At 52.7% G+C, this 15,805-nt stretch overlaps 1 protein-coding gene across 5 annotated transcripts in view; it reads left to right on the forward strand.

Moving 5' to 3' along the window:
• The window catches only part of CNTFR (ciliary neurotrophic factor receptor), a 460,255-nt gene that overhangs the window by 380,273 nt on the left and 64,177 nt on the right, over positions 1-15,805 (forward strand). For all 5 annotated transcript variants that reach the window (XM_073343357.1, XM_073343356.1, XM_073343355.1 and 2 more), the window contains 2 exons: positions 11,289-11,406; positions 12,748-12,914. In XM_073343357.1, coding sequence (XP_073199458.1) covers positions 11,289-11,406; positions 12,748-12,914 — 285 coding nt within the window. The remainder of the gene's footprint in view (positions 1-11,288; positions 11,407-12,747; positions 12,915-15,805) is intronic.

A 15,805-nucleotide genomic window follows, 5' to 3' on the forward strand; every position in this document is an offset into this window, starting at 1 on the left:
AGCTAAATGCATGAGCCGCTACAGCATGAGCTGAAAGCCATACGGCTGTTAGCTAAGGCTCTAGAACAGACTCATTAATCTCTCTCTCTCTCTCTCTCGGATGCCACTAGATGGGACAGAACACCGCATCCAGGAGGTGTGTGGGTTACAGCGGTGCTCCACCTGGCCTGGTATCCCTCCTCCTGATGCTCCACCATGGACCAGCACTCCACCTGACTCGATATCCATCCTCCTGGCATCCTGCCATGGACTGGTGCTCCATCTAGTCCAGTCTCCTTATCTCTTTTAATGTTGGATACTTCAGAAGGAGGCATGACCTCTCCTCACCTCAAACACACACACTGCACCTCATTGTCCTTGATTCCATCATAGGAGGGGCATACCTCTGGCCACGGCCTTCCCTGACACAGGCGGGTCAGTTGCCCCTGTAATTTTATCCTAGCTGGCATTACTGACAATACTTATTTCAATCCACGCAAGTGTCATATGATGCTGTAGACTCTGCTTCTTGCCTTTTCATCCCAAGTGCTTTACAAAGGAGGTCACCATGGTTATTATCATCATTTTACAGGTGGGGAAACTGAGGCACGAGAGGCTGAAGCAATTTGCCCAAGGTCACCCGGTAGCTCAGTGGCAGAGCCAGGAATAGATCCCAGATCTTCTGAGTCCTAGTTCAGTGCTCTATCCACTGGGTCATTCTGCTGTCTTAAACACTGAGCTTTCTGGGACAGACAGGAGTTCAAAGAGGGGCAGCTCTATGTAATATTCAGGCCAGTGTACACTTTGCTTCCTTCCCAGATATCAGAAAAGGCAGTACACCGGCACAATGTGCAGCCACAGTGTTTCATATGGAAATGTGCCTTTGGTTGCACAGATGGGTTACCGGCCTCGTTTCATTGTCTTTGACTTGAGCCTCTTTTGCTCTCTGAGTTTGCCAAAAATACCACCTGCTGCCAAGCCCAGAGGACATTCCAAAAGTTTGTTGCTCTTCCCCTTGCTTAAAAACAGGAAAAAAGTCTTATCTGCTGTATTAAGGTATTGGCGTAAATTCAGCCGTGCACACTCTGTGCTGTCAGCAGGGGATATGCAGAGAAAGTCACATGGGCTCTCATTTCCCCAGCTTCACATGTGGATCTATTTTTATTTCCCTGGTAACAGAACTCCCAAGCCCATGACAGATGATAATTTATGCCAGCAAATTTAAAACGGACGAAAGGAAGTGCTTTGTCACACAACACACCATTAGCCTATGGAACTCATTGCCACAGTATCCTACAGAGGCCAAGAGCTGAGCAGGATTCAGAGGAGGATTGGGCAAGTGTAACACAAAGATCGCCGGAATGTTATAGTAATGATTTTTTTAAAAATTAACAAACATTTTGAACACAGAACATAACCCTTCCTGGCTCAGGGCATGAGCTGACCTCTAAATTATGAGGGTTTCGGAGGAAATGTGCCATGCAGGGGTCTACCACCTTCCGTTGAAGCAGATGGCACTGAGTACCGCTGGTAGCAAGATACTGGACTAGATGGACCTGAGATCTAAGATAGTCTGGCAATATCTGTCTATCTAACCAACCCTATCCACATCTCTCCCTCTCTTTCCATCCCCCATACACATCTGTCTATCTGTCTATCCCCATACCCAGTGGGGAGCTGGAGCCGGTTGTCACCGGTTCGCTAGAACCGGTTGTTAAGTTTAGAAGCCCTTTTAGAGCCGGTGGTTCCGCGAGGGAGAACCGGTTCTAAAAGGGCTTCTAAATTTACCCGGCCAAAAGTGGCACCTTAGGCGCCAACTCCACGGGTGCTCCAGCCCTGGAGCCCCCAAGGGGAAAATTTGGTGGGTGCAGAGCCCCCACCGGCAGCTCCCCGCCCCACCCCCGGAGGTGGAGTGGCGGTGAGCTGGGGCCAGGCGTGGGGCCGGGAGCTGCTGATGGGGGCTCTGCACCCACCAATTTTCCCCGTGGGGGCTCCAGCCCCGGAGCACCCAGGGAGTCGGTGCCTAAGGCGCCATTTTTGATGTGATCAGTGGGGGGAGCAGCTGCTCCCCCTGCTCCCCCCGCAGCTATGCTACCCCACCCCTAGGAGCCAGAGGGACCTGCCAGATGCTTCCTGGGAGCTGCCCCAGGTAAGCACCACCGGGACTCCCCACCTCGCCCCCCAGCAGGTCCCTCTGGCTCTTAGAGGTGGGGTGGGCACCCACTATGGTGGCTCATGAGACCCTCCTGCCCGGTTCTGGGGGCAGTGGATGGGGCAGGGGTCCTGGTGGGGGAGGGCGTCAAGGAACGTGGGGGGGTGTTGGATGGGGCAGGAGTCCTGGGGGGGCAGGGGTGGACAACGACCCCCTCGTGGGGTGAGGAGAGAACCCGTTGTTAAGATTTTGGCAGCTCATCACTGCCCATACCCCCGTCTATCTATCTATCTATCTATCCTTTCTTCCTTCTTTGCACACAGTGCTCATGCACCTCTGTACTTGAGCAGGCAGACGGAGAGGATTTTCAAGGGGGTTGCTGTGAAGACAAACAGACTAACAATATTTGCAAGTCCTTCAAAGGCTGCCGAGTGATAATGCAGCAGCGAGGCTGTTCAGACGCCCTCTCTTCTTGCTGAAAAGCAGAACTAAAGTTCTAAGCCCAGCCTGCAAATCTCCAACCATCTTCAGGGCATGGAGGAATTAGCAAAGATTGCTGATAGCTGGATCCAATTTACAAGGCTTGCCGCCGGACAGAGGAGATAAATAATCTTCAGATAGGCTAATTAAAGTCTCGTTAAAGATTAATTAATGATATTTGCAGGCCAGGCAACCTTCCAGGGTGGTGCAGGTAGCATGCGGGCCTCTCCATGAGGCCGAGGTGAGCCGAGGATGAATTCTTGGCAAAGGATCCCTCTGTGCTGTCTCTGCAAGGGAGGCGCGGGGCGATTTCACGCTGTATCCGGCTCCGGACAGGGTCCCACGTGCCCAGCACATTTCTGGTGCTGTCTCTGCATACCGAGAATTTAGCTGGGCCCTTTGCTTTTCCTAAGTAGCGGATGTCCCCTGCCACTCTACCTCTCCCCCCCACCAGGAACAAATACCCCAAGGAAGAACTGCAGGTTGCTCGCGAATGCTGGTGAGTCAGAAGCCTAGTGTGAGGGGCGGCTGGGTGGAAAGGCTGCTGAGCAGTGCATAAGCTTGTCCTTTCGGAGCAGCGGCTCTAGCCTTTGACTGCCTCTACAGGCCTGGGAAGGGAGGTGGGGCGCGGATCGAGTCAAAGCCGAAGAGGGCTGCAGAGGATGCTTGTAATGAGAAGGGCAGGAGCCAGTGTTGGGGTGGAGACAGAGGAGACGGCAGGAATCAGCTTCTTCGTATGAATAATGGATCCTAAACATCCTCGCTGCAGGGGGGGAAAGCCAGAGCACCCCCATCCCTGATACCCCAAACATCTGTGCTCTGAGCCCATCATTGTGTGTCCCCCAGCTCAGCCCCTGGATTCTGCCAGTCTTTGGGCTCTGCTCCATCACTGCACACACCCCCTGCAGCGGGCGCTGCCAGCCCCCTGGTACCCCAGTCTCTAGGGCTTCCCCGCCCTCTTTCGGAACTCCATGTATTTGATTTTTCTCCGTGGAATGCCGTGGGCCCTGTGCTGGTGGCCCCCAAGTAACAGTGTTCTGATGAGCTACTGCCACCATGTGGTAGCTCTGAGATACAACAGGCTGGTCCTCAGCCCCCCTCGCCCCTTCTTCCTTACGCGCTTCATCAGGTGGGTACTTAGGGGCCACATGTTTTTAGCCTGGTGGTTGTTTCCAGCTCCCGTGGGATTCTGAGAAAGATGGCACGCGACCGTAGTGCCAACGGTCTGCGGCCGCGTGGGTTCTAAGTGCTCGCTCCACGGGCAGCGAAGGGGTTAAGGGGCTGGCAGGAGAGGTGGGGAATTCGGCATCGTCTCTGGCCTTGCGATGATCTGAACTGGTTTTCTGCAAAGGGTCTGCTTGAATTATTTAACCGTGGGGCTCATTGCCCAGATTCTGGCCTTCCTCTGTTGTCTGAGGGCTGAAATAGCCATCAGGAGAGACACACGCCTTATACCAAAGCAGGTTTCTTCTCCCTCTCCATCCTCCTCAGTGCTTTGGCCAAGGTCTGTGCCATGCTGAGGGGCTGCTTTCTCCCAACAGACACAACGCCCCGAAGACCAGGGGGAAGGATGGCCTCGGGACTGCAAGTTGGGAGACCTAGTTAGTGTCCTCAGGCAAGCCGCTGCAGCTCCTTGTGCCTCAGTTTCTCTCTCTCTCTTTGGCTGGAAGTGGCTACACAGGAGGGCAAATTCTTCTTCTCCCTGGGAGAATGTCAGTGGCGTCCACAGCAGCTCTGGTTTGCAATGCAGACTCCCAGCCTGGAGCATGTGGAAAGCCACCCCAGCTGTCACTGGAGCGGGCGCAGGCTGGTCTCTTCCCCGGAGCGTTTTCTGCACACCGGACTGGGCACAGTGAGCGATTTGCTCGCGGGGGGGATGCGGAGTTTCACCCTCTGGAAAGAAAGAGCCATTGGCGGCTTGGTTTAATGTATCTGGAGCTGCTTGCTGTGCCTCTCGCTGCTCAGTGTGAGCAAAACGGTCTCCAGCGGCTGTGCACCCAGGAGACCCAGCCTTTGCTCAGCTGGATGTAATGAGCACCAGACAGGAGCCAACAGCTCTCCTGGGTTATCATGGTTAGTTATTATCTACAGAGAGGCTGAAATGTGTGTGCTCATAAACCCGTCCTGCCAGGCTGGTGATGTCCTGTGCAATGCTGGTGCTTTCGTGAAGCTCTGCCAGTCTGCGGGCTCTGTGCATATGGCGTGGCGAGGCCTCCAGGGACGGGATGGGGAGGCAGGAGCGGCTCTCGCCACGTTCGTCACCCGTCTCGGCATCCCACCAGGCTGAGCTGCCACGTTCCCCCGTCCAGACCCAGAGAAGGGGTGTCGGCCTCCCTGTGAATTCAGGGCCCTGTTCACACCTGCAGACCACGGGCGCCGAGTCCGGAGCACCCACCGGGAAAAATTAGCAGGTGCTCGGCAGCCACCGGCAGCCAAGCTCCCCCTGCCCCCGCCTCGCCTCCCCCTCTGCCCCCCCAAGCACACTGCGTCCCCGCTTCTCCCCCTCCCTCCCAGGGCTTCCCGCCCCCCCCACCTAAAAGCTGTTTGGTGAGGTTTAGGACTTTCCCAGCGGGAGGGGGAGGAGCGGGGATGCAGCGCGCTCAGGGAGGAGGCAGAGAAGGGGCGGGGACTTGGGGAAGGAGGCGGGGACTTGGGGGAAGGAGTGGAATGGGGGCGGAGCAGGGGCGGGAAGAGGCAGGATGGGGCGGGGCCAGGGCAGGGGGTGGAGCACCCACTGGGCAGAAGGGAAGTCGTCGTCTATGCTGCAGACTCCACCTTGCAGGGCACGGCGCACACCCGTGAGAATCAGGAGCATCCCAGGATGGGAGTTGACCGCAAAGGGAGATGGGTCTGGCCAGATTTCCCCATGGGTGAGATCAAATCAACACCCACAGCCTCTTCGCAGGCACTCTGCGGACTGGAGGTCCCACCAGGATTCCTGTCTGTCCATCAGTCCCCATCCCTAAAGTGACTGAACACCTCCTGAACCGTGTAAACTAGAAATGACGAGAGCCTTTTCCCCTCCTCTGTCTCTCACCGGGAGGCGGTAGAGCTCCATGGGCGTAGAAGGCTTGTGACTCACATGACTGGAGTACTGTCATGGATAGATATAAGCTGTTCAGGAAGGACAGGCAGGGCAGAAAAGGTGGGGGAGTAGCACTGTATGTAAGGGAGCAGTATGACTGCTCAGAGCTCCGGTACAAAACTGCAGAAAAACCTGAGTGTCTCTGGATTAAGTTTAGAAGTGTGAGCAACAGGAGTGATGCAGTGGTGGGAGTCTGCTATGGACCACCGGCCCAGGGGGATGAGGTGGATGAGGCTTTCTTCCGGCAGCTCGCGGAAGCTACTGGAATGCATGCCCTCGTTCTCATGGGTGACTTTAATTTTCCTGATATCTGCTGGGAGAGCAATACAGCGGTGCATAGACAATCCAGGAAGTTTTTGGAAAGCGTAGGGGACAATTTCCTGGTGCAAGTGCTAGAGGAGCCAACTAGGGGGGAGCTTTTCTTGACCTGCTGCTCACAAACCAGGTAGAATTAGTGGGGGAAGCAAAAGTGGATGGGAATCTGGGAGGCAGTGACCATGAGTTGGTTGAGTTCAGGATCCTGACACAGGGAAGAAAGGTAAGCAGCAGGATACGGACCCTGGACTTCAGGAAAGCAGACTTCGACTCCCTCAGGGAACGGATGGCCAGGATCCCCTGGGGGACTAACATGAAGGGGAAAGGAGTCCAGGAGAGCTGGCTGTATTTCAAGGAATCCCTGTTGAGGTTACAGGGACAAACCATCCCGATGAGTCGAAAGAATAGTAAATATGGCAGGCGACCAGCTTGGCTTAATGGTGAAATCCTAGCGGATCTTAAGCATAAAAAAGAAGCTTACAAGAAGTGGAAGGCTGGACATATGACCAGGAAGGAGTATAAAAATATTGCTCGGGCATGTAGGAATGAAATTAGGAGGGCCAAATCGCACCTGAAGCTGCAGCTAGCGAGAGATGTTAAGAGTAACAAGAAGGGTTTCTTCAGGTATGTTTGCAACAAGAAGAAAGCCAAGGAAAGTGTGGGCCCCTTAATGAATGAGGGAGGCAACCTAGTGACAGAGGATGTGGAAAAAGCTAATGTACTCAATGCTTTTTTTGCCTCTGTCTTCACGAACAAGGTCAGCTCCCAGACTGCTGCACTGGGCATCACAACATGGGGAATAGATGGCCAGCCCTCTGTGGAGAAAGAGGTGGTTAGGGACTATTTAGAAAAGCTGGACGTGCACAAGTCCATGGGGCCGGACGAGTTGCATCCGAGAGTGCTAAAGGAACTGGCGGCTGTGATTGCAGAGCCATTGGCCATTATCTTTGAAAACTCGTGGCGAACGGGGGAAGTCCCAGATGACTGGAAAAAGGCTAATGTAGTGCCAATCTTTAAAAAAGGGAAGAAGGAGGATCCTGGGAACTATAGGCCAGTCAGCCTCACCTCAGTCCCTGGAAAAATCATGGAGCAGGTCCTCAAAGAATCAATCCTGAAGCACTTGCATGAGAGGAAAGTGATCAGGAACAGCCAGCATGGATTCACCAAGGGAAGGTCATGCCTGACTAATCTAATCGCCTTCTATGATGAGATTACTGGTTCTGTGGATGAAGGGAAAGCAGTGGATGTATTGTATCTTGACTTTAGCAAAGCTTTTGACACTGTATCCCACAGTATTCTTGTCAGCAAGTTAAAGAAGTATGGGCTGGATGAATGCACTATAAGGTGGGTAGAAAGTTGGCTAGATTGTCGGGCTCAACGGGTAGTGATCAATGGCTCCATGTCTAGTTGGCAGCCGGTGTCAAGTGGAGTGCCCCAGGGGTCGGTCCTGGGGCCGGTTTTGTTCAATATCTTCATAAATGATCTGGAGGATGGTGTGGATTGCACTCTCAGCAAATTTGCGGATGATACTAAACTGGGAGAGGTGGTAGATATGCTGGAGGGCAGGGATAGGATACAGAGGGACCTAGACAAATTGGAGGATTGGGCCAAAAGAAATCTGATGAGGTTCAATAAGGATAAGTGCAGGGTCCTGCACTTAGGACGGAAGAACCCAATGCACAGCTACAGACTAGGGACTGAATGGCTAGGCAGTAGTTCTGTAGAAAAGGACCTAGGAGTGACAGTGGACGAGAAGCTGGATATGAGTCAGCAGTGTGCCCTTGTTGCCAAGAAGGCCAATGGCATTTTGGGATGTATAAGTAGGGGCATAACGAGCAGATCGAGGGACGTGATCGTCCCCCTCTATTCGACATTGGTGAGGCTTCATCTGGAGTACTGTGTCCAGTTTTGGGCCCCACACTACAAGAAGGATGTGGATAAATTGGAAAGAGTCCAGCGAAGGGCAACAAAAATGATTAGGGGTCTGGAACACATGACTTATGAGGAGAGGCTGAGGGAACTGGGATTGTTTAGTCTGCGGAAGACAAGAATGAGGGGGGATTTGATAACTGCTTTCAACTACCTGAGAGGTGGTTCCAGAGAGGGTGGTTCTAGACTATTCTCAGTGGTGGAAGAGGACAGGACAAGGAGTAATGGTCTCAAGTTGCAGTGGAGGAGGTTTAGGTTGGATATTAGGAAAAACTTTTTCACTAGGAGGGTGGTGAAACACTGGAATGCGTTGCCTAGGGAGGTGGTGGAATCTCCTTCCTTAGAAGTTTTTAAGGTCAGGCTTGACAAAGCCCTGGCTGGGATGATTTAATTGGGGATGGGTCCTGTTTTTGAGCAGGGGGTTGGACTAGATGACCTCCTGAGGTCCCTTCCAACCCTGATATTCTATGATTCTATGATTATGATTCTATGACTGTGTTTGTGTATTTACATTGGTGCGAGTGTGCGCTGACATTGCAGAGGGTTTGCGTGGGGTCCATAGTGGGAATGAGTTCCAATGCAGAGGCCTGGGGCCCAAGTCCCATGCTCACGAGTCCCCCTTTGGCTTGGCAGTTCCATTGTCCCAGTGGAACGGTGCTGCCAGGGGAGATCACGATTGTCGTGGGCGAGGCATCTCTCTCATCGCTGTGACTAGTCGCACGGAGGGCTCTGAACATCGTTGTTCTGGACTCTGTTTCCAAGGGGTGGCCTGAGTGGAGTGGGGTGTTGGGCTGATGTTTCTGGGAGCCCAGTGCTGACATGTGCAGTGGGGTCTAACCCTGGTCAACGGCTATTTGGGAGTGATGGATGGTAGATTGAGTAGAGGCCATATTGGCTCTTCTTCTTTGCTTATGGAAGACAGTCTTTACTCAAAGAGGGCTAGGAATTCTTCACTGTCATGCTCAGGGATATGAGCAGGACTGAGGAGATGACAAATCAGGGCTGACGTATATCAGAGACCTTCCTGACAGCAAGCTGTAGTAGATTGTGGTGTTGCTCCCCAGGGAAGAGGTGGGAGCCCCGGGGCTTGGATCTTCTAAAGGTCAACTAGACAAAGCAGTAGAAAATCTATCTATGTCTGTTTCTGTTGCAGTGGGAGCAAGTTATAGAGTGAAGTGTACATCCATGCTGGCATACCACCCAAACACCTGAGCTGTCTAGACCTGCATAGGCAGGTGCTTAGATATCAGCAAAGTGCATAGATACAGACTTTTTAGGGCCAGAAAGGACCATTATGCTCATGTACTCTGACCTTTTATTATCTGAGCGCCAAGGTGAGTGAAGTAATATCTTTCGTTGGACCAGCTTCTGCAATACAAGGTATTATCTGCCCAACCTTGTCTCTCTAATATTCTGGGACCGACGTGGCTACAGCTACACTGCTTTTATTATTTGTGGTTTCGTAGTCGTGGGCCCGGCCCCCACGACTAGGGATGGGTGAACTATGGTCAGACCTTTCCCATCTGAAACGTCTCTAATCCTCTGAAGAAGCCACGGCCAAGCCACAGGTCTTAGCACAGGGGAAGGGGTTCTCCTGGCCCAATGCGTACGCACATTCCTCTCTCACATGACCCGGGTTTTCTGCTGTCCTTGGTGAAACAGTTCTGCTGACCAAAGTGTTGACGCAGACTGGTCCTGACGCGTACCCTTCATTTCCCCCTGTCTTGGCCCGTTTACAGACCATCAGCTTTTCCCTCTCTCCTAAGCTGCGTGGCCCCAGTTCCTCCCTCTCTTTAGATAGGACATGCTCTCTGTTGCTTCTGGTGCTTTCATTGTCACCTTCGGGCTCTCTCTGGTGTGCAAATCTCTCAATAATGTGAGGCAGATGGAACAGCGTGCTCCCACCGGGTCCTCTGGGTCTGGCCAGAACACGCTGTCCAGAGAGGACAGTCCTTGTGCTATCCCATAGGCACAACACGGTCTCAAACACAAGTGACGGCCGCCCTGGGCACAGACAGCTGCAGACACTGTGCCTGAGAGCTCGTAACGGCACACCTGGTTCTGTATTTTGCACCACCCGCAGGTGTGTGAGGTGTGGGGATGGGAAGATGAGGTCCCTGCCCCAGAGCACTTACCATCTAATTTCAGCCATCAGGCACCAAGAGGGAAGCGGAGGTGGGGAGATGGATGAGGGTTGCAGAACTGAAACTCTGCAATTACTCAGCAAAGCTCGCTCCTCCTGGAGAGGGCATTAGCAGGGCATTAGCAGGCGGTCGTGCATGGATATAATAGTCATTGGGTGCAATGTTCCCTGGCTCTGCGCTCTCCATTAAATATGGGTGCCAGTGGGTCTCTGGGGTTTCTCACTCTGGCCCTGAAAACAGTTCAACCCCAGAACAGGTCAATGAAACTTGGGCTCCAGCAGTTTCCCCGTAGCCACCACCCTCTCTGCACGCATGCCATCTTGGTATAACACATCAATCGCACGCATGTAGCTCAGCCTGGTGGGCTGCCCATGTTCTCAAAGCTGACGTCACAGAGCAGGAGAAGAGGAAATCCGACCACGGCAGGCATCGCCGAGCGATGTCTTCTGGCCTGTGTTCTGCAGGAGGTCAGGCCAGAGGATCGCAGGGGCCCCTTTTGGCCTTGACCTCTGTGAATCTCTTCTGTCTCATTGGAGTGTGTCACTGGCCAGTGGGCAGTGCTTGATTGTTATGTCCATTACATGAGAATAACGTCCAGCCGAGACAAGCTGGAATGTACTATCTACATGTGCGTGTGTGTGTGCGTTCTACAGAGAGGATAAGAGACCTATTATTGCTACCAGCTCAAGGAGAGCTCCTTTTGCTCATGTGTCGGAAGTTTTTGTTCTGGCAGCAGAAGCTCCAGGGTCCTAGGCCCAGCCCCCAAAGTATGTGTGTGAGTTGCACAGCTTTGGCAGTGATAAGTTGCAGGGCTAACACACACCTCGAGTGCGTCTGCTCCGAGGATTATGCCCTCTCTAGGGGCTGGCAGCCAGCTGGTAGACACACCAATTAGGGAACCGGGTCTAGGGATGCCTCCTGTGGGTGATCTGCTGGCCAGGTTCTGATGCAGCGTAGAATCCGGCCCTCCCAAGCAATACAGGAAGCCACATGGAGGTCTTTAGAGTTAGAAGCCGGATGGCAGGGGTTGGGTTTTTTGCCTGGGCCTGTGAGGTCCTCCTGGGTCAGAGTTTCCATTGCACAATTACGGCAGTGAAATCCTCTTGCATTCAGCGCGTCCCCACCTCTCCGCGCTTTCTCCATCGCACAGACCAGAGTGATGAGGACGTCCCCATTAGTAATCTAGGTCTCTGCTTCCCGGCAGCCTCGCCCAAGGAGCCAGTGCTGATGTGTCGATCCAACAACTACCCCAAGGGATTCTACTGCAGTTGGCACCTGCCCAGTCCCACATACATCCCCAACACCTTCAATATCACCGTCATGTAAGTGCCTGGGTCCGGGGGGGCGGGGAGGGGAGAGGTGCATCTTTGTGTGGGGCAATTTTGTCTCTGGGCTGAGGGGTAAATCTGGAATAAATCTGGAGTCGCTCCTTGGAGTGCCCCCAGGTTCACAGCACAGACACAGAGCACCTAAAAGATACCCTGGTGTTGCTGCATGTCCCAGAAATGGGCCAGCCAGCTGTGCACAGCAGTGACGTTCCGGTGACATCCAAACCAGCGTCCTGGTGCAGGATGTGACTCCTAACTGAGTCACCCCTGAGCCCATTCAGATCCTATTCCTGGGCGTCAGGGCCAGTCCACACCACCTCCTTCTCCACATGGGGAAATAGCTCCCAGCTGCTATTCACCTGCCAGCTATTCCGGTTTAAATTCATTTGTCTTGGCCAAGTGCCATCACATCGCTAGGCTTCCCCCAGCCCTCTTGGCCTGCTGGAACGCAGCTGGTGCTACAGGGGGGAGCGTCATCCATTTCCGTGTTGCTTCTGGCAATTCCTACACGATCACATAGCTACCTGCCCGCAGGGGCCCACGGAGAACTTGTGGTGGTCCCTAGACACTGCCCAAAGGACAGACTCTCCCATCACAGACAGCAGTACCACTGCCGGGCTGGGCGGATGAGGGAATTGGGAAGGCAGCCCTTCAGCTCTCCGGTGCTGGTTGCTTCCTGTGAGGTGGCCACCGGCTGGCCTGTGTGAAATTAGTTCGTAATCTCCATCCTCACAGGGAGGAGTCCACTCCACTCCAAATCAGGATTAACACTGGCCCTAACCCTGCCTGCGTATGGACAGGGAGCTGCTGGCTCCTCTCCACATCCAGGTGGAGCGGGGCGCATAGGGAAGTTTGCACTGCAGCTGCCCACTGGCCTTGTTCTGTGGATGAATCAATGGGTTTCTGGCTCCAGGGCTGTCAATCAGCACAAACTCCCCTTTCCCGATGGTTTAAAGTCATGCAGGGCACGTGAGCCTGGGGCATCCCCTTTGGAAGGAGGTAACCTCTTGGGTGCTGGAGCTGGCGTGGCACCTTGTAGCCCCCAGAGGTGGGGTTGCAGCTTCGCACCGGGGTGATGGCAGGATCCAGGCAGAAGTTGTGACGGTGCACCTGAGGTCTGAGCCAAAGAGGGGGCCGCCCAGGGGAAGATGGAGGAGTGACGAGCCTCCCTAAGGCTGAGGGCAGGTCTGAGCAGAGAAGAGGCATGATAATTAAGGCCAGGCTGGAGCACAGGGATGCCAGCATGGCACCAATCCTGGGCCCCAGTGAGCCTGTCCAGCTGAGTGCTGATCCTCAGGGTAATGCCTGTTTTCTCTTCTTTTCTGGTTTTGACAGGCATGGCCCGAGAGAGTTGGTCTGTGAGAAAGACGCTTTCCCCAAAAACAGGTGTCACATCAGATATCTCCAGCTGTTCTCCACGGTGAAGTACAAGGTGACCTTGACAGTCACGAATGCCCTGGGCAGAAACGCCACCACAATCACCTTTGACGAGTTCACCATAGGTAACTTCCCTGGCCGGCGCTGGGCTCTCAGAGCCGGGCGGGCGGTTTGACTGGTTCTTAGTGTGGCACGAGGCTGCCTGTCTTAGTTCCTGGATGGTAGTGCTGGGGAGAGGTGCCCGGTTGACAGCGCTGGAACAGAGCCTTTGTTATCCACAGATTATCCAGGGCAGAGCATGGATGTGTCCTACCCATGTTCTGCAGGGACTCCCTCAAGTCAGGAGAAGGGAGTATGGTCTCCATGGTCCATATAGCCCATTGGCTCCTCTGCTATTGGAAAGAGAGTCCATGCCGACTAAAATGATGCTTCACTGAACGTTTTGCTTAGGACACGGGCTGTGACTAGGTTTTGCCAGTTTTGGTTGGACGTGTTCCTGGGGTTTTCATCCCATGACACAATCTTTAATTAAAGATTAATCTTTTAATTTCTGGAAACTCCAGGACAATCCTGGCAGGTTGGTAGCCCTAGCTGTGACCACTAGTGAGGCCACCAAACAGCTGTCCGATGACAATGCGATGTGGTCACCACAGAGCGAAGCAAGATTTGAACAGGTAGCCCCCGAGCCATCTGATTCCCAGCTTACAGCCTGGTGTGTTGCTCGTTTCCCATCTCGGGCTGCCGGGATCAAAGGCGATAACTGAGCTGTCAGAGCAGTCCCCAAAATGCACTCTCAGCTCCTTTCCACTCAGACGCAGCTTGGGGCAGGAAGCAGGCCTCCTTTGGAGCAGCGTCACTGTCCACCTCCCATTCTGAGCAGGGAGAAAGAAGTTCCCGCAGGGAACTGGTGCATGAAAAGAGGGGTTTGCTGTTTGCACCAGACTTACTCCATCCCTGTTTTCACTCATCCAGTCAGGGAGTGGAAATAATCGTGCCCCAGGTGACTCGGCTGCCCAGTCACTTGCCATGAGCAACAGATGGTCACAATGAGCAATTCAGGAAAAGCCTATAGGCCGAGTTGTGTTCCCGTAAAGCGATGGATAAATAGCTCCTTTGTCTCGGGTTCCGTGTGGTTTGGTATTAGGTACCTGGAGAGAGACAGACATCTCTTAGGAGAGGGAACAGCCACCAAAACCACAGCAGAGAAGTGGGACAGGCTGTTGCTACTGAGCATGTGCACTGCGTTAGCACCTGGAGGCCTCGGTCTAGCCAGGGCCCCATCGTGCTGGGTGCTTTCCAGGCAAACAATAAAAGCCCATTCCTGCCCAGTAAATGCACAATCTTCATCTAAGGCAAGAGCTGAGTGGCAAAAGCACACAGGAGAAGGAGGATTAGCTGTGATATCATTATTATTTATGTGTATTATCCTAACCCTTAGGAGCTCTAATCCTAGACCAGCACCCTGTTGTGCTAAGTTCTGTGTCCACAATTCATAGGTGACTCCAGCTGCCCATTCGGCAGCAATCTCAGCCAGCCACCTGCCCAGCTGTAATGTACAATGGATCCTTATTGAGCAGGCAGCTGGGATTCAGGAGCCAGTTGACCCACATGGTGGCACCTGGCCTAACCCCTCACTGGGTCGCTTGTTGCTATTCTAAATGTAATAATGGTCATAATCACATGGATGCCACAGTGTTGGGTGCCATGATAAGAACCCAAAAAGAATGGAACCTGGATATTAGATGGGGTGGGATCTGAGTTACCCAGGAAAGAATTTTCTGTAGTATCTGGCTGGTGAATCTTGCCCATATGCTCAGACTGATTGCCATATTTGGGGTCGGGAAGGAATTTTCCTCCAGGGCAGATGGGAAGAGGCCCTAGAGGTTTTTCGCCTTTCTCTGTAGCATGGGGCACGGGTCACTTGCTGGAGGATTCTCTGCTCCTTGAAGTCTTTAAACCACGATTTGAGGACTTCAATAGCTCAGACATAGGTGAGAAGTTTTTCGCAGGAGTGGGTCAGTGAAATTCTGTGACCTGCGTTGTGCAGGAGGTCAGACTAGATGATCATAATGGTCCCTTCTGACCTTAGTATCTGTGAATCTCTAGTGTCCCTCATCTCAAGGGAACCCAAAGCCCCGTACAACCCACAGATGAATGACATCATCAGTGGTATCACACTTTCCATTTGGCTTTGATTCTGTCTGTGTAGGTCTAGAAAAGCTTTGGCTGAGTCTAGGAGCATCTCAGACTTTGTCATAACCTGCTGGATGGAGCAATTAAGATGAAACTACCACAGATATTCTTGTGTTTCTGGTTCGAGCCAAAACCAGACCCAAAAGGTAAACACAAGAATTAACCAGCTTGCCTTCGGTTTCCATCAAAATTCAAGTTTTCTTCCTTTTGAGTTGGGAGAGAAGGCTTGGGGGAAGTATGTGTTTTACCAAAACAATATTCTTTAAAAAACAACAGAGAGAAACAAGCCCAGAAACAAGTAAAATAATTTGTTGGTTTCACGAATGCACCATCAATTATTGGGCCATGGGAGCAAATAAATGATGTTCCCAGTGTTCAGTCAATGCCTTTGATGCAGTGGATATGTCAGGTCTGGGAGAGAGAAAGGTGGGCAAAATCCATGGTTGGTGTAAGCAGATGCAACTCCATGGATTTCAGCTGAGTTGCTTTCTCTCATGCCAAGATGGATTTGGCCCCTGTGTGGACCTAAATTCAGAAAAATTCAAACCGGAAATAAAGCACCAAATCTTAACAGTGAGGTAACTGTGAACCCTGTGGGTCCTGTGTTTGTACAGCACCTGGCACAATGGAGTCCTGGTCCATGACTAGGGCTACTAGACACTATGGTAATACAAATTAATCCTAATAATAGCAGTTGGAACAACTAGCCCAGGGCTGTGGTGTATTGTCCATCACTTGGAGTTGTTAAATCAAAACTGGTGGTCTTTCTAAAAGACATGCTCCTTAAACTAAGGTGACCTCTACTTCCACTACAAGTTGTTGA

Source organism: Lepidochelys kempii, chromosome 5 (genome assembly GCF_965140265.1).
Source record: "Lepidochelys kempii isolate rLepKem1 chromosome 5, rLepKem1.hap2, whole genome shotgun sequence".
NCBI classification, from domain to species: domain Eukaryota; kingdom Metazoa; phylum Chordata; order Testudines; family Cheloniidae; genus Lepidochelys; species Lepidochelys kempii.